The sequence below is a fragment of the Sciurus vulgaris genome (assembly GCF_902686455.1).
Source record: "Sciurus vulgaris genome assembly, chromosome: 10".
In the NCBI taxonomy this organism is placed as follows: domain Eukaryota; kingdom Metazoa; phylum Chordata; class Mammalia; order Rodentia; family Sciuridae; genus Sciurus; species Sciurus vulgaris.
In genome coordinates this window covers 9,535,789-9,554,269 of record NC_136470.1, presented here as the reverse complement: position 1 = coordinate 9,554,269, position 18,481 = coordinate 9,535,789, and the positions used below count along the sequence as shown (strand labels likewise).

At 48.3% G+C, this 18,481-nt stretch overlaps 1 protein-coding gene across 4 annotated transcripts in view; it reads right to left on the bottom strand.

Annotated features, from left to right (window-relative positions):
* The window catches only part of RUNX1 (RUNX family transcription factor 1), a 229,279-nt gene extending 212,487 nt beyond the window's left edge, over window positions 1–16,792 (bottom strand). For all 4 annotated transcript variants that reach the window (XM_079154937.1, XM_079154940.1, XM_079154938.1 and 1 more), the window contains exons 1-2: window positions 16,658–16,792; window positions 16,337–16,448 (exon numbers count right to left, since the gene is read on the bottom strand). In XM_079154937.1, the coding sequence (XP_079011063.1) occupies window positions 16,337–16,394 (58 nt within the window). In that variant the 5' untranslated portion in view covers window positions 16,395–16,448; window positions 16,658–16,792. The remainder of the gene's footprint in view (window positions 1–16,336; window positions 16,449–16,657) is intronic.
* Between the last annotated feature and the right edge of the window lie 1,689 nt (window positions 16,793–18,481).

Here is an 18,481-nt window from a genome sequence, read left to right as displayed (position 1 = left end):
GCTCTCTAGAAGGCCACATCTTGAGAACTTGTCCCATTGGTGGCCGAGCGCCCTGCCACCGAGTTCCCATCTGGGAGCGCTTGGAACGGGGCGCAGCTCACAGCGAACGCTTCGTCAGGAACGCTCCCCCCGACGGTGCTCCCTTTTCACTCCTGTGGAGTGGCTACTTTCTTCCGAATCGTCTTGCCTGCGTGCATCGACCCAGCGGCGTGGAGGCATCCTTCCGAGACTACCTAACCGTCCTCCCTTTGCTCTGGAAAAACTGTCACCTTCCCTCCTCTGCTCTTAGCTGTGGGGATGCGGCTGGCTGCCTTGATTCCACGCCTTGCTCATTGACCACCAGCTTTATGGACAACTCGGGTGTACATTAGGGACGGGGTGGAGCAGGGTCAAGTCAGGTTGTGGGGTGCCAATGTGTTGAAGAGGTTTGAGAACGCCAGCCATTCCCTGTCCTAGGTCCACTAATGGACGGGAAGTAACCACAGCACGTTAGCTCGTCGGGTTTTTCTGGAGCTCTCTGGTTCTCCCACTCCAGATTTTATCCCCTGGGGCTCATTTGGTGGTGTTGGGAGAATCACACTTGCTGGGGACGGGGGGTTGCTAATGGCATCTGGTGGGCAGGCCAGGGAGGCTGCTTAATATCCTACAATGCACAGGACAGGTCCCCCCACAAGGAACAACCTGGCTCCAACACCCACAGCAGTGCGGCTGGACACCCTCCAGTGTCCATGGAGGCCAGCCTCAGCCTGCCTGATGTCGATGACAGAGGCCACGACCGCCGAGCCACCCGAGGCAATCACTCCCTTTTCCGGGCTGTGGGAGCAGAAGGTCATGGCACAGAGGCCGGGCAGCCGGAGCAGAGGCCCAGCTCCGCCCGGGCTCTTTCTGCCACATTGCGCTTCATCCAAACGTCAGCAATTTGCTGCACGGGTGGAGGGTGTGGTCTGCACAGGTGCACCAGGTGACCGTGTGCAGTCACCGGAAAGACAGCGTCGGGGTTTGCTTTTTAGATTTGGGTTCTGTGTCGTGTGTAAAGCAGATGGGAACGCTGAGCGGCAGTTTCTAGTTAAAAAGTAAACTGGGCTGGAAACCTGGACAGGCCCAGGGAACTAGACGGAGTGGCCGTGCCAGCTTTCTGTGCGTTTCCCACTCAGGGCTTACGATGACCCTAGGAGGTCACGCTGTCACCTTCCGCTATACAGACGAGGAGAGGCAGGGGCAGGAGGGGAGGGTGCTGCCCCAGTTGACGCAGCAGGGCGAGGCAGAAGTGGCATCTGAGCACAGACACTCTGACCCCACGGCTGCACCAGGCCCTGGCCCTGCCCCTGTGTCTCAGAGAGGCCCCGCGGGAGCGGGTGAACAGAGTTGGGAGAGTCGCCCCCTCCAAGAAGCCGCATGGCTGGGCTGCTTTGTAACCCTCTCTGCTTCATTTTCCGGTTTTGCTTTTATCCCGTGGGAGGTGACCCCACGCCTGTATGGTAGGTTCATGTTTCGGTGCTGGGGATGGAACCCAGGGCCTCGCGCAGGTGAGCACGCATCCCGCCATGGAGCTCAGCCCCGGCTCTCACCAGGCTTTTGTTGCTGTTGTTCTTTGTAGAAGCGCGTGACAGTAGAGTGCGCTTGACACGTTAAACACACAAGGAGGATAACATCCTAATTCGGATCCCCTTCTGTGGACTTGGAGTTACACTGGTCGTGTCTTCATATGTAAGCATGGGACAGTGATGTGCCATTCATTCTACTGCCTTTCCTGTGCCCACGCCCTCCCTTCCCTTCATTCCCCTTTGTCTAATCCAATGAACTTCTATTCTTCCCTCCCTGCCCCTTATTGTGTGTTAGCACCTGCATATCAGAGAGAACATTCGGCCTGTGGTTTTTGGGGGGTTGGCTTATTTCACTTAGCATGATAGTCTCCAGTTCCATCCATTTACCAGCAAATGCCATTCTTCGTTAGGGCTGAGTAATATTCCATTGTGTATTGGTAACACATTTTCATTATTCATTCATCTATTGAAGAGCATCTAGTTTGGTTCCATAGCTTAGCTATTGTGAATTGAGCAGCTATGAACATTGATGTGGCTGTATCTCTGTAGTATGCTGATTGTAAGTCCTTTGGGTATGGACCAAGGAGTGGGATAACTGGGTCAAATGGTGGTTCCATTCCAAGTTTTCTGAGGACTCTCCATACTGCTTTCCAGAGTGGTTGTAACAATTTGCAGTCCCACCAGCAGTGAATGAGTGGACCCATCCCCACATCCTCACCAACATTTATTGTTACTTGTATTCTTGATAATTGCCATTCAATCAAGAACACGAAGAGAGAGCCTACATAGTAGGAGAAGATCTTTACCGCCTATACCTGAGAGCATTCATCTCTAGGATGCATAAAGAACACAAAAAACTTAATACCAAAAAACAAATAACTCAATAAGTTGGCAAAAGATCTGCACAGGCACTTCACAGAAGAGGAAATAGAACTGGATAACAAATATATGAGAAAATGCTCAGTGTGTCCAGCAATTAGAGAAATGCAAATTGAAACTACACTGAGCTCCCATCTCACTCCACTCAGAATGGCAGTTACCATAAGAAGCAGCTGGGGGACACGGTGGGAGCACTTGGTGACTGCTGGCTGCTGTCACGACTTATAAGTCACCGTGTGCCTGAATTCCCGTGTGACTCTAACACACCAACCAGGATCGCCAGGCAGATTGCTAGGGCCATGCAGGCTGGGGCTGCCTGACCTGCTCTCCCTCTCCCTCCCCTGGGGTGTGGCCCCGGCTTCCTGGAGAGCAGAGACAGAGGCTGGTCCTGGTGACTCCCGCTGCTGCTGCTTGGTCCTAAGCTGATGTGGTGGAGGTGAAACCTGCCACTCGAGACGGCCGGACCCCTGGGCCTCAGAAGGTGCTGCTGCAGGCTGTCCGGGGGACCTGGGGGGCCCGAGAGTCAAGAAAGGACCTAACTCTTGACCCAAGGGGACGGTGGAGGCCACTACCCTGAGAGGGAGAGAAGAGGGAAGGAGAGAGGCTGTGCTGGCCCTGTCCTGGTGTACACGCAGCACTAGTAAGCAGGAGGAAGCACGCAGGGTGGTTCCTGAGTCACAAGGTTGAACCACAGTCTCCGGCTTACTTCGTGGGAGTGTGAATTCCCTGCCAATCCTACTCTCTGTGTAAGAAAAGCAGCTGCTCTGACCTTTCCAAAGGAGCTTCATTGTTTTACTTTATTATTATTTTTTATTGCAGAGAATAATTAGCTTGAGCACGTTTTAATTTGTTCCCATTTAGCTGTTTGCATAGCAACCATTAGAGCCCGGCAGCTCGCCTGCCTCTGCCGGGACTCCCGCTGGAGGCCCAGGAGCTGGCTTCGGGGAAGAGGGGGAGCATTAACTATCGCATTCCCTACGCACCCTGCAGGGTACCCCGTGGAAAGGGGAAGGAGCTTTCAGCGACTCCGTGGTAATTGGCTGTAGAGCAATCGGATGAGAGATGCCTTTTACACAAATACAGGTTGAAAGGGGAGAAATGGAGGCCTCGAACCCGCTGCATGAAGAAAGCATTGGCAGCCGTGTAGAAGGCTGGTGGCAAGGACTTTTGAGATGAGGAAAGAGAGACTGAGCTTAAAGGCCACCAGTGAGGGACTAGCACTAGCCTGGGAGGGCCCTGTCCTCGGAGGGACTGCGCCTCTTCTTGCTCTCTCAGTGCTTCTGGGTAGAACTGCCGACCACAGCAATGACTGGAGGCAGTGTTTGGCGCAAGCCTCCCAGTGAACCCTGGCCAAGGTCAAGGTCAGAGTGAGGGTCATCAAGGTGCTGCCTCCCAGGGCCTCTCTGCCTCCTGAGGGAGAGGCTTGGACAGGCAGCCCCTGGTCACTGGATGGACGGTTCCGGGTGTTCTGTACTGGTTCCCTGGGCCTGGACCAGGATGGGTCAGGAGATGCACTGGGGACACACAGCATTTAGTCTCTCTTAGGGTGGCACAAGTGCAGGGTGGACCTTAACCCGAGGCGCCTTTCCTGGGCACAGCCTGGCACGTGTTACCTAGTCTCACTTCTGATGGACACGGAGGCTGACAGTAAAACAACGACTGCACAAGGGTGTGTCTGCCAGCGTCTTGAGACAGGCAGGAGGCAGCTGTGTGGTGATGGGGTCTGATGGGGAGGGGCCGTGGGGACGAGCCGAGCAGGCGGGAGAGGCCCGGACACCAAGGTGGGAGCTGAAGTCACTGGATGCATCCAGAGTTATGAAAGCAGCCCAGGACAGTGAGAGTGCCCTGGCCTGCAGCACCCAGAGGGGCCTTGGCCAGCCCCTTACTCTGCATGGTCCAGCCCTACATGAGTCAAACAGATACTCTCAACTCACCTGCCCTCTATGGCTCTGCTGCCTCCGTTTGCACCTGACCCCTTCATTTCCCAGCAGCTGCCCTCAGCCAGGTTCTCTCTCTTCATAAGCCCCACTTCCCTCAATCAAGTGGGATCAAACACAAGAAGCCTGCTTACAGGGTCATGTAAGGGTTTAGTCTGGTAAGGCAAAGAAAGGCTTGGCATAGGCAGGTACCAGGCATGTACTATGTGCTCAGTAAACGCCAGCCACTATTATGACCAGTTGTGATAAGTGTGGGTCCATCTTCTGCCCAGGAGCCCTGAGGCCACGCTACCCTGACCTGTGGCAAGGGAAGCAGACCCATTTTTCTTCTTCCTAAGTGCTTCATTTGAGGCGCACCCAAATGCCCTTTGGTGGTATTTTCGTGTGTTGCCTTTTTGACCTTCTCTGGGTGTCCAAAGCTTCATATGTGTTTCCTCAAATCCTCAAATTGGAGGTCGTTATCCCTTCTTTGCCAGCGGGAAAGCTGGGGCTCTGGGAGGTTGAGTCAATGGTTCAAGTTCACACAGGTAGTAAAGCTGGCGACAGGGTAGAAGCCACAGGATTCCAAAGCCCCCCACCCCACCTTTCTGCTGCTCAGGCCTGTCCCCCTCCCAGACTCCCCCAGAGACAACTTGTGGAACTAAACCCCATTTCTTGAACTTGACAAAATCACACTAGGTACCTCTATGAATATACAGCAGTGAATTCCACCTTCACGTGTAGCTATAAAGTACTAAATAAAAACTAAATAAGTAGAAAGATCCTTCTAGCAGAGGAAGGGGAACAGGAAGAGGGAGGAGGTGGGGAAAGAGGAGGCACTGGGGACTGACGTGGAGCAAATTAAATTCCATGCATCCACGATTATGTCAGCATGAACCCTACTATTATGAATAACTATAATGCACTAATAAAAGCATTTTAAAAAAGGACTGGTGACAACAGAGATCAGTAAAGAAGCAGAGAAACTGGATCCCTCATATACCGGGGGTGTGAACATCAGATGGGAGAGTCACTGGAAAGCAGCTCAGTAGTTTCTTAAAAAACCAAACAGGCAACTACTGCATGACCCTGCAATCGCACCACTTGGCACTGATCCCAGAAAAGGGAGAATTTATGTTCATACAAAAATTTATACGTGAATAATTTTAGCAGCTTTATTTATTAATAGCCCCAAACTGGAAACAGCCTGGATGTTCTTCCACAGGTGATTTGGTTAAACACACTATGGTACATTCATACCATAGAGAAAAAAAGAAAGAAAAAGATATTTTTGTTGATAATATCATGCATTTCCAAAACCTTAGTTTTCTCTGAAATTGGTGCATCTGACAATTAAATATATATGTTATTGTAAAAAAGAAAAATACAAGAAAAAGAAATTAAAAGAAGAAAACATAACTCCTTCCAGATCTTTCTATTAAAAAAAAATAAAAATACAAGAAAAAGAAATTAAAAAAAAAAAAAAAAAAGCATGACTCCTTCTAGATCTTTCTGGATTGTTGCCTCTGGGGGAAGAGAGAGGCTGAGTCCAAGGGAGCAGAGACACAGTATTTGTAGGCCTGTGGGGACTTTCTGATTCAAATTGGGTGACCACGGAGGGCTGAGAAGTATCACGAGTTATGTTTGAAGTTTGCAAATCTCTTTTTAATTTTCATTTGGGGATGTGCTTTATAAGGTGGATGCTATAATTATATTGGTGCAGGAGGGCAGGCATGTAATTTGTCAGTAAATAACTGCGTGGATTGTGGGGCACACTCAGCAGCTTTCCTCATCTGAGGCACAGTCAGGAGGCCAAGGCCCCTGGGCAGCACCTGCTGCCTGGGGAGGGCTCTGCCTGAGGCAGTGCGGCCTGGGGAGAAGTTCCAGGGGGTTCCCCAAAGCACGAGGGTTTTGAGTGATGCCCCCCACCCCTGTGTGTGTGCATGTGTGTGAGGGGAGGGGCACACGCGAGAGCTTTGTTTTTTTCAGAGAGAGGCCGCTTCTGAGTATATGATCCTCTACTGAGCAGAGCTGTGAGGACATTTATTCCTGACGGGGACAGGAGTCTGCAGTCACATTTTGTAGAGCAGTGACTTCCTCTCACTTCCCAGTGGCCCTTGCTGTCCAGCGGGAGCCTGGCAGCTGGGTGGAAAGCATCCCTTCTGCACCGACGTGCACATTTGCATTCTGCCTGCTTAGATTTCGCCATGGACGCTTGTCCACACCAACCTGGTTCACTGTGACTTGGCCCATGGCGGGTGGGCTGTGGTGGGAAGGGGGAGCTGGGTTTGTGGGAGAGAACACGCAAAGGGCTCAGTGAAGTGGAGGGGCTTCTGGAACAGCTGCCTTCCTAATGCAGCCTGAGGAAGGTCCTAGGGGCTTGAGGACCCTCACATGTCCCCCAAGTTATTGCTTCATCTGCAAGGGGACTGGGGTCTATCCAAGGCCGAGGAAATCAAGAGGATTTTGGAGTCTGCTAATTATTTGGACTCTCAAATGGATTCAGTCCCATCAGTCCAGTATCTGCAAAGTTCTATAGGTGGAAGCCAAGGAGACCTGGTTTTTGGTTCTGACTCAGGTATTGTCCAACTGTGGGACCGTGGACAAGTCCAAGGTCTCCTGAGGCCCTAAGGAGAGAGCGTTTTAATCTTTCTTTCTAAAAGTTTTGAAGAAACAGTTATATATAATAGCTGTATGTGTAGTTATATATTATTTCAGATCCTCACGGAAACTATACAAAACTACTGTACACAACTACATACACAAAACATGCACACACGTAAAACTGACAAATCTCCATCAGGTGAGGATAGTGTTTCTCATAGTTCAGATCTCTCATAGTTCATTGTGTTTTAAACAGATTCATCTACCTCTGTGACACAATTATGCCATTGTGTCTTTGTTTTGAATATTACCCAGGAAAAGCATATGGAAGGCAGAGTCTTTTTTTTTTTTTTCTTTTCAAATGCAGTAATGATGTGGGGTGATTGACAGTTGAACAGAATTTCCATTGTTGGCAGGTCTACATTTTTATACGGTCCCACACCCTTGGCCGTCCTAATATTTGTTAAAGGTTGCTAACATTTCTTTCCTCTGGGACTTGAGGGCAATCGCTCTTTTGATCTTTATACACACTGGATCCAACAACAATAAAAAAGCAGCTTGAGTTTCTGTTCCTACCTGCGATGTCTACACAATCTCGTTTTCACCTATTCCTGCCACAGTAGGAAGAGGGCTGAGCTGTGAGCCAAATCCTGAAGGGCATAACCACCTCGCCCCCTCTTCATGGTTTCATACATGCATGTGGCCTCAGATTTTATAAATTCCATACTTTCAAAGTGGGTTCGTGTCAAGCTCAGCTGCGACTATTAGTGAACCACACAGATGAGGCCTGCAGATGGTGTGGGAGGGGGGCTTGGTGTGTGGAGTTCAAAGTGCAACAGAAGCTGTGTAAGAAAGGACAGCAGACTGAGGTTGGTGTCGAAAGTGCTCCCCGGGAAAAGGACACCTGGACCAAGGCATTTCAGCTAGCCTGCATTCTTCTCTGCACCTTCTGAGGCTATAGGAATAAAAAACATGGAAGGCTCCGTGTGTTATGAAATTTGCATAAGAAAGGGAGGCGCTCCTTCACTGAGCAAGGAGAGAGCTTCTTTGACGTCATCTTTTGCCTCCCCTAGTACAACTTACCCCTGATGCAATGTGACCAGCATGACATGCAACGTGTTCAGGGTCCTTTTGTTTGCTCTTTTTAAGACACCCCTATCTGGCAAGTTGACTACTGCAATATTTTCTAGATCTTTCTTCAGGATCTACTATTAACCATGTGCCTGGTCTGCAAAATCTTATACATTCTCAGCAGAAAGTCAGTGCCATCAAGACTTCCAAGGAGGGAAGACAGAGGCTGCTTTGTGGCATTGCTCCCAGGTTATATTTGAGGTACTGCTCACATTTGATCAATGCATTCTCCATCTAAGACCAGAAAAGATTCTTTTGAGGAATCAGCGTCCACAAGGAACACCCAAAGACCAGGAACACAAGCTGGAAGGCTGACAAACCAGGGAAAGCAGCAACTCTGCAGAATGTGAGAAGTGACTCTTTCTCTCTCCTGGTGGACATGGCTTCCAGACCTGGCACATGGAGCCTGGACTAGAATCAATTTAACACAGGCTTCATGTTCACACAAAGAGGCATCAGTCTTGAAATCAGTAGAGTGCTGAGCAATACCAACTAGGAGACTGAGATTTCTATTTCTGGTGACCCCAAAATGCTTCCATTGGAGTCCCTATAATGTCTGTTTAAAATAAAGTCCATCAAAAAATAGACAGCAAAGAGCATGAAATGGGAAGGTAGCATTGTGTACAAGATCCACAATCCTCTGAGTGAACCCTGATCTTGCAAAATGGAAGGTCTGTGTTATTTCCTATTGCAAGTAAAAACCTGAATAAGGACTTTCTTTCCTTTTCTCAATTTTTTAAAACCAAGCATTGACTCAGGGACAGAGATTTGTATCCACATTCAGGAAGTAGACAGGGCCAGTAATTACAAAGCAAAAATAATGTGTCTTTGCAGCAATACAAGGTAGAGATCAGCATTACATCTCCTAGACAGAGGGCTGCTATCTGCCTTTCATATCTCTATGAAAGATAAGAACACCTTTAGGTAAACTCAGTGGGGATCATTTGAAAGAAAGTTTCACTTAAGAAATTCGATAGAGGCTTGGCAATGCAGCTCAATGGTAGAGCACTTGCCTCGTATGTGTGAGGCTCTGGCTTCAATGCCCAGTGGGTGCGTGCATGCGCGAGTGCACACACACACTCACACACACACACACACACACACACACACACACACACACACAATCTGCAGAGATATTAGGGTTTGGGGTAATGGAGTTTTGAGAATTCAAAAGAATAAGGAAGAGAAAAAGAGAGAGAATAATTTCTTCTATTTGAGGCAGGCATGGTGGCTCTGATGTGCACCATTCCAGTAGAGATGGGCTGTGTTCATTTTGCTCACAACCGTGGTGAGTGAGTGTGATTCTGGGCTTTGACATTGAAAATTCTTATGACCTTGTCTCCCATTAATCCTGCTCTCTGCCCCACCCCACCCCACTTCCTATTATTTTGCTTGCAATTTAGGCAAGAATAAATATCCACCCCCATCATCCATCTACCATTCCAAGAAGGACTGAGGAAGAACTGAGTGTCCCAGGTGGGGGTGGAGGATGGATTCTAGGAACCTCCTGGAGACCAAAGTCCATTACATAAAATGCAGAGTGTTTGCTATAACCTGTGCATTTCCTCCCAGACACTTGAACTTACCTTGGGTCACTTGTAATACCTAATACCATGGACGTGCCAGGGACATGCTTGTTATACTGTATTGTTTAGGGACCAACAAAAAGGGAGAGCGTGGACATGTTTGGTGCAGACACAATTTTCTTCCCTGAATATTTTCCAACTGCAGTTTGTGGAACCCGTGGCTGAGGAAGCCCTGGATACACAGGGCTGGCTGTGTTTCCAGCACACCCCTGACATAGAAAACAAACTCGACAAGATGTGACCTAAAGGAACAGCCTGCACAAGAAGGGTCTTCGGTGCCGGGTATAGCTGATGCGAAACAGCCTAACTTAATTCCAATCCTCCTCCTCCCTCTCAGCTGTTCTTTACTCTGCAGGCTAGAAAGTGACAACTCTATCATCCTAGGCCATTTCCAGCCAGAGACTTGTGACACAGTTCTAGCCTACATGATATGGAAGCTTCCTTTCCTGAATGAAAAGACCAGGACCAAAGGAGAAGAACTGAAGGTCTCCCAGCTCCTTCCTGGACAGATCTGGTGAGGGGCCATCTTTCCCTGGCTCAGCATGGAGGAGTCAAAATGCAGGGGCACCCTGCATTCCTCTGTATCAGCTCTGGGTTGCTGGCCACTGACCACCTCTCCACACACAGACCAGCACCATCTGCCAAGAGCCACTGTGGCCAGCTTCTCCTTCACGTGTAGGCGAACACGATTTTTACAGATAAGTCCAAGCAAGAGCTTCACTCTTTTTTTGTCATTGTAATAAAATGCATCATTTCGGTAGGGTTCAAATATAGGACTCATTGGTTTCTCCATCTTAGCTCCTCTGGTATCATTCAATATAATCAGGAGAATAGAGATGAAGGAGAAAGGTACGGGGAGAGAGAGAAAGACCCAGAAAGCCAAGAGAGGATGGGAGTGTGTCAAAATAAGTTTTGAACCCTGTTTTGTGTTCATGAGGCCCCCCGCCCCCCATCCCCCTGTGCCTTCTTATAGTACTACTGGATCATGTCCATGGTCTGCAAAGATCTCAGAGGAAATGTTCCCTCTCTACCATTCAAGGACGCCATGATTTTATTTTCTGCAGGAGGTTGGGGGAAAGGTCCAGAAAAAGAGAGAGAGAAAAAGAAAAAAAATAAGAAAGGAATTGGTGGTACATAAGAAGGAGGGACAGAGGAAGACAAGTAACAAGGAAAAGTGTTTTTGGATTTTAGTGTCTATTCGGGCATCAGAGCTGCTTCTGCAGATTTCTCTAAAGAATAAAATTTGGGAAAAAAAAATAGTGAATGTTGGAAACAGACTTCCGTGTGCAAAAAGGCAGGATAACTTTTCCTACCAAAAAATAAAAAAATAAAAAAAAGAAGAAGAAAAAATATGTAAAATATTTTTAAAAATTACTTTGTGGTGTTAAACTAAAAAGATTTGTGATGCGTTTTAGGATTAAGGCGGTCAAAGATTTTGAACAGGAACTTGGTAATTCAGAGGCAAGCTGGTTGAGAACACTATCAGCTCCTTTTGCAGAACTTGAACGAGACAAAGACATTTATTGACTCATCTAGGTCACTGGGAAGTTACCTGAGAAACTGAAAATGAGCATGAGTTTCCTGTGTGGGCCTCCCCGCCTGCCCCCAACCAGACCTGAAGCCAAAGCTGCTTTGTCTCTGAGCCTTGACAAAGAGCTGAAGACAAATGTTGCCCAGAAGGGAGGAAATGGCCAGTTTCAGAGCCCTGAAGAACCTGTACGTGGTTCAACAGGCAAATGGCTCTTTCCTTCAGCAGAGCCTTCCAGAAAACAAAGCTACTCAGAACTCTCAGTGAGGGGAACCACCTCTACTGTCCCTGTGTGTTCAGACCCAAGACCATGTTGTGACGTGTCCCAATTAGCCTCCATCTTTAACAGCTCAGCTTGTGAAGTGAAATTCCACAAAGGGCTCTTGCTATTTTTCTGGCTTCTTTACGACCACTGACAAAGAGAGGAAGGGGTGACCCAAAGGGTCTTCAGACCATCTACTGGGCTGGAGAGCTCACAGACTCCCATGCCCCATGTGGGGTCCTGCAGTTCTGCCTTGGCCAAGGCTGGACCCCTGCCTAGACTACCCTTCTTTCTGTTCTTTATTATCACCCTCCCCATCTTCTCTGCTACGTCCTGCAGGGATTCTTTTTGCTCAGAGCAGACAGAAGTTGACCAAGTAACTGCCATTTTAAAGAGCTGATATCTTCGATAAGTAGCCATGGTTATTGCTTAAATGCCTGCCCAATGTGACCGGACCTATCACTTTCCACAGGTCATCCAGTGCAGTCCGCAGAGCTGCTATATTGATAGGTACTGCAGCTGTCCTGGTTTTGCAGACAGATGAGGAAACTGAGGCTCAACAGAGAAGTTCTGTCTGCTATTTGACTAAAACCAGAAAATACAAGAAAGAATAGGTCCTCATGGTGTCCCTGAGCATGCTCCACTTTCAGACTCCCTGCCTGTGCCTCTTGTAATAGTGGCCACTCTTAAACACCCAGCCAAGTCCCAGATTTTCTATGAAGGCCTGTGTGTGTGCAGGGGCTATAAACTTCCTCTGTCCCAGCACCAGGCCAGCCTTGCTGTCCCTGCAAGGGGCTACATTAACTTCTAAGCATACCTTCCATATCTATTTCCATAGGACAGAAGAATCTCCCTACTGCTGGTCTCTTCCAACAGCTTTAAAAAACTCCTTGCCCTCAGATCCTGGATTCGCTGCTGTTCCTGAAGATGTTTCTGTCACTGATTTCTTTTTGTCCTGAGCCCAGTGTGTGAGCCCCCTGCAACCCCATGGGTGCTTTTGGGGAATGGTCTGAAGTTCAGTGATGATCCTGGTGGAGGAAGCAAAGCTGAGGTGGCGGCTTCTTTCGGGGACTGCTTTTTGCCCTTTTAAAATGTAAGCATTTTACTTAGCGGCACCCTGCCCCAAAGTAAAAAGAAAACAGGCTGGGGATGTGGCTCAGTGGTTAGACACTCCTGGGTTCAATCCCTGGTGCCAAAGCATCTCAAAATTGCCATTTTGTTCTTCTCAAAAGTTCATCAGCATGCAAATACATTAAATAGCAAATGGTACAAATATGATATTTAGATAGTTTTTCTTTCCTTTTTTTTTTTTTTTTTTTTTTACTTTTGAAAAATAGTTTCAAAATGCATGGACAGTTTCAGATCTGAAACCCTATCTCAAGAGGTCTGATTCTTCAACGGCCTGGAGAGCGTCCAGGATCCTGCACCACAGAGCCCTTACAGGTCAGGAGTGCGAGACTGGCTGAGTCACACCATTCAAGAGGACATTGTGTCCCCACCCCACCACCCAGCATTCACAGGTTGAAGTCCCAATCCCCAGTCCCTTGGGACTCTTCTGATGTAGGGTCTATTAAAGAGGACCTTTAGGGGGACTGAGGTACTGGTGTGGGCCTGAATCCAACATGCCTGGTGTCCTTTTAGAAAGAAATCAGGACACAGACATACCTACAGCCACGGAGAAACCAACCCTGCTGACACCTTCATCTCAGATTTCTGGTCTCCAGAACTCTGAGAAACAAATTTCTGTCATTCAAGCCACCGAGCCTGTGGTATTTTGTTCTGGCAGCCTGAGCTGACTAACATAGCTTTCACCTGGTGGCCGATGGCACGGACAGTTTAATCCATGGCTCTCTGTAATCTTAAGTTTTCAGTTCGGCTAGAAGAAGTGTTTGGATAGAGATATATTTTTTTAAAACAGCGGCAGACTGGTGCTCATGTCGCAGCATGCTGCACACGCTGGGTCTTGTATTCTCAGTCCCCTTTGAAAGGCCCCAGTAGACTGGAGTCACCCAGAAGCAAGTGACAAGCAGTGTTGCTGAGATTTCTACCTGTGGTTCTAGGAACTGAGAGGCACCTCAGCATTCAGACTTTGCACAGACCACTAAGCCACTTCTAAGAACCAGGGTACCTGAGGCATTTTGCAAAAATATGTACGTGCCGGGGCTTTTCCTCTCCCCACCTACTGCAGCCCTTTTGGCCCACACATCACCCCTTCCAAGGGGATCAGAGTGGGGTTCTGCAAGAATTTTATGCTGCAAACCACACGTGACCATTCCAGGGAATCTGAATAGCATCTTATCTCCCTGCCTAAGCAAACCCAGTGGGAACCTGGTGTGGTATGATAGAAAAGAGCCGCACGCTCTGTGGTAGACCACACTCATTTCGAGTGCCAGCGTCTCAGATGCTGGCCTGACTCTCACGAGGAAGGGAACAATGGTTTGCTGCGTTCCACGTCTCTCTTTCCCCCCATTTCCACACTGGTATCTGGCTAAAAATGAGTTACGAGTTTCCTTCTGTGAGAATTGCACCGACTGATAAAGTACCATCCCAGGAAGAAAACAAGATGCTGGGTCCGGCTCTCAGGGGCAGCTGGGCGGGAGCACAGGCTATAAATTACAGGCAGGAGAGTGACCGCATGGGGCACTGCCAGTGGCCAGGCTGTGGGAACAGAGAGAACTGTGGGGGAGAACAATTCACTGGCGGGGAGAGTGTTGCTTCTAGTTTCAGCAGCTAAGGTCGTGTCTAAACGCCACAAGGAAAAAAAAGTGATGTTTTCCACCTCTCCATCTGGGTGAGCTGGGTGGACAGCAAATCTGGACAATGAACACCCTCGTGTTGATGATGGATCATTGAGATGGAATTAACCAGGAAGCAGTCACAATTAAACTCGATCCTCTGAAATTAAATCTCATATTATATTATCAGGGTCCAGATTCCAACCCCAGGTCCTTTTAGCCAGGGGGAAGGAATAAGACCTTCCTAAACGAGCCCTTGTGAGTCAAAGCCCTGTCCTCGTGGGCCCCTTGAAAGCTGGCTGGCCCTTGTTCCTCAACTGGGGTAGTTCGGATGACTCTCCAGGGGCACAGCCGCCCTGGGGGCCCTGCTGGGACTCCGCTCCTTCTATTTCCTGGTGTCTGCAAAGGTCACCATGTCCCCTAATTATCTTTGCTGTTGGGACAGTAAGAACATCTCCAAGAGCCAGCACTATAGGCTGACATCCAAACTTATTGCCCAGGGGAATGTTCAAAAATTTCCTGAATCTGCTTTCCTGAGTCCATAAAATAGGAAACAATAAATGTCGGAGGGGGTACTGGAAGCCAGTAGAGGCAGGAAGATCTCTTTTCTGTTATTCTACAAATATTGCTTCCTTTGCCTCTTAGCAGCCCAGAGGAAATGCAGCGCGGGGGCAGATGGCAGCTTTTCACCGGCCGGTGTCTCTGCCATACTGCTGCACGACTCTGCAAGACCTGTGACTCACTCACGTCCGCATGATTCAACTTCACTAAATTTCCTCAGCTGCCAGGAAAGGAGCACTTGAACACCCTTTAATCTGAAGCTCGGAATCAGTTCATGATTTGCTTTCTTCCCTTCTCCCTCCATCCTCCCCATCACCCCACCGCGAGAGCGCGCGCACACACAGGCACCCATGTGTGCGCATGCGCACACGCACATCTTTGCCAAGTTTTTAAATTTCAGGGACCCGGAAGCACAGAAGCTCTGTGGCATTCACAATGGCATTTGTGGTGACACAGTGGCTGGCAAACCCTCTGCATTCCCCTGCACACTTGACTGTATGAATAAATAATGAGTCACAGATACTGTTTGGGTGTGCTTGAGAATTTGTAGCCAGAAAATTAATTATTCCTCTATCCCATTCCACTCCACCCGGGCTCTGCCAAACCATCAAGCCACACTCAACATTGGTCAAAGCGTGTGCCCTGACACACTGCGAAGCCTCCGTGACATTTTTATGTCATTATTTTTGTTTGTCTAAGAGTAGCCTTCTTTTACCACTAAAGATACACAAAACACACACGTGCACACACACACGCACACAACCACTCATGGCTCAACCCCAGCTTTGCATATTTTAAGACACTGGTGCCAAAATGCAGACAGGTTTTGCACACTAGCTGAGCCTCTTTGTAAGCGTGCAGTCTAACAATTTTAGCTGCAAGAATGCTTGACTTAGAGACGTCCACATTACTCCTTTTGACAGAGACCTCACATGCGAAATTCGCTTGCTTGCTTCCTCTCTTGAAAGACACCGGTTGCCTCTTTGCAGTTGAGGCCACAAGGCAAAACACAGTCCAAGTCCATCCTGACAGTTTCACCTAAGCAAGTCTGCCGGGTTCCTGGGCTCTGCTTTTGGGGACAGCACATCGCCGCTGTGGCCGTGGTTGAAGGTGTATCCGTCAGCCTCCTCCTGCCCACTCTGGCTCCAGCCCTCCCGATCGGCTCAGTACACGTGCCAGCTGAGCCCCGGGGCAGGCTGCAGCCCGGGCCACACAGCACGCTGAGTTAAGCATAACTCAGACAGACTCATTCCACACCACAGGGCACCGTCACCTAAAAGCCAAGCTTCCTAATCTCTAGGACTTTTAAGCAAGGACATCACAACTTCCTTGCACTTGACAGCTCTCACACACCGGCCGAGCACTTCAGCAGCTTAACTAAGCATTTATTAAAACATTTCTGAAGAGCTGCCATCCGATGAATAAGTAATCCAATAGCCTCGTAATCACACGCCTCTGTTTGAATTCTTCCCACCACAGTGACAGGGAGCCGACCGGCACCGAGGTGGACTGCACCCAGGTCCAACAGGCTGCCATTTCCTTACATGCAGAGCGAGCAAAGTAGATATTAAAAGACCAGCGCGTACTCACCTCTCATGAAGCACTGTGGGTACGAAGGAAATGACTCAAATATGCTGTCTGAAGCCATCGCTTCCTTCTGAAAATATACCCTCTTCTGAAGGCGGGGGATTCAATGATTTACCTTAAGAGCGAAAACCAAGAAAGGTCACTGTTTCAACCTCACCTCTCCCCCTGGCTCCCTGCATCTCCCTTTCCTCCCCCTCCACACCACTGGGACTCCCTGAGCCCTATGAAAAAAAAGTACCTTCGCGAAAACAAATATTCAAATTGTTAAAGATTAAGAAGGGGGAAAAAAAAGCGCTGTCTTGGGTGTGGGTTGAGGATGCTTACCACTCTGTGGAACCTTGTGGTTTGCATTCAGTGTGATTCGTCCTGCCTGCTGACCACTATGCCGGGCTCAGACTTCTGACTCTGCCAGGCTACCCAACTTGTGGTTCTGTGGTTGTTTATGAGGCCCAAAGAAGTTTTCACACAACCCAAATTACAAATTTAACTGTTCCCCTTTCCACAGTCCATGTTAATTGGTTCTTGCCAATCATGTGACTCCAGTGATGTCAATTTTTTTTTTTTTTTTTTAACTTTCTGAGCAATGTCCTTCCTTCTCTCCACCTGCCCTCCCCCAGGCTGGGTAAGAAAATAATCGAGAGGAGTTTGCAAGACAGGGAATGTAAAAAAGTGACTCAGTCTCTTATTATATCTCCCTGCTCTTTGCTGATTTAGTATAGTTCGGCTCCTGTTGTTCTTATTTGTGGTTTTTGGAACAACTGATTATTTTGATAAAGATTTCATTGCTGCTTATTCGATAGTAATTCAATGCTGGCATCAAGTTGCTGCTTAGGCAGGATGTGGCTGCCTTCATTTGAAATGCTGGGCATTAGCTGCGGCAGAGTTCAGTCCTTGGTAAAGACTATAATGGCATAAGTGAAACTATAAAAGGGAAAAATAAATAAAAGGAAAGGTTTTGGTGAGAGTCTGACCCCCTAAAAGGGACAAGCAACTTACTGCTATTTTAAAGCCTGAAAAAAGGAAAGCATTTTAATTTTGAAATGAAAAGACGATTTTAATAAAACCCAAATTATGTGGTTTGGGGCTGGGGCTGTAGCTCAGCCGTAGAGTGCTTGCCTAGCGTGCATGAGTCCCTGGGTTCAAGCCTCAGCACCACAGAACAACAACAACAACATTATGTGGTTTTACTCCCGCATTTCTTGAAGTGAAGAGATAAAGTCATGGCATCTCTTAGCAGCCATTTCCACACCCACACTCACACACAAAGTAGGAAGCTAGAGGAAAACAAGGGAAGAATTTCTGCATTCTGGGATGAAGCGGTGGCTAGTCTGCAACTATAAATTTTTGTTTTTACCCGTCAAGGTCTGCCCACTGAAGACCTTGCTCATTGTTCAAGTTCAACTCAGATCAATAGGATGATCCACACCTGCAGGATCAACTCTGCTTTGAGCCCATTGAGACTGCTCCTGCTCACGGGGCTGCCCAAGGAACATCACCCGTGCATCTTCTGCCGAAGGAAGCCAGGCTTGCTCAGAGGAGCTGAGACATAGGATAATTCTGGTGTGGGCGACTCATTCTGCGCACATGTTTTTATGTACTTTTTCTACCCCTTGGTTTTACCTGCTGACAAACAAAGCAAATTCTCTTTGTAGTTCTAGGAGGAAGAACGCCTTTCCTTTCACAATTAATTTCTTCATTGCAGTCTGATCTGCATACACCTTCCACTTTGCACAAGGGAAGTCTTGACACCTACTTGATAGAAACTGTGAGATGAGATGAGTCCAGCCCGAATTCCTAGCAACCACTGGCAAAGGCATTTTGAAGACTCCTAGCACACAAAAATCCCTCCGCGCTTCCGGCGCACTTCATTCTGCACACGGAGACACACCTGGATGTCACCTTTGATGCACGGTTCTTTCAAAAGGAGCAGGCATGAGCCTTACTCATTCCTGTTTTGACCCAAGCAGGAATTGAAACTCTAGAAACTGCTTTCTCTCAGACTGCTGAGAAGTCAGCTCGCCCAATGTCACGCATTGCTCACATTTAAGAGACTATCATGCCTGAATTTCTTTTATGAAGCTCCTTAATATCTAAATGCGATGCTTCTGAATGCAAGTCCATGGTTGACGCCATCCACCTTGTGTTCCT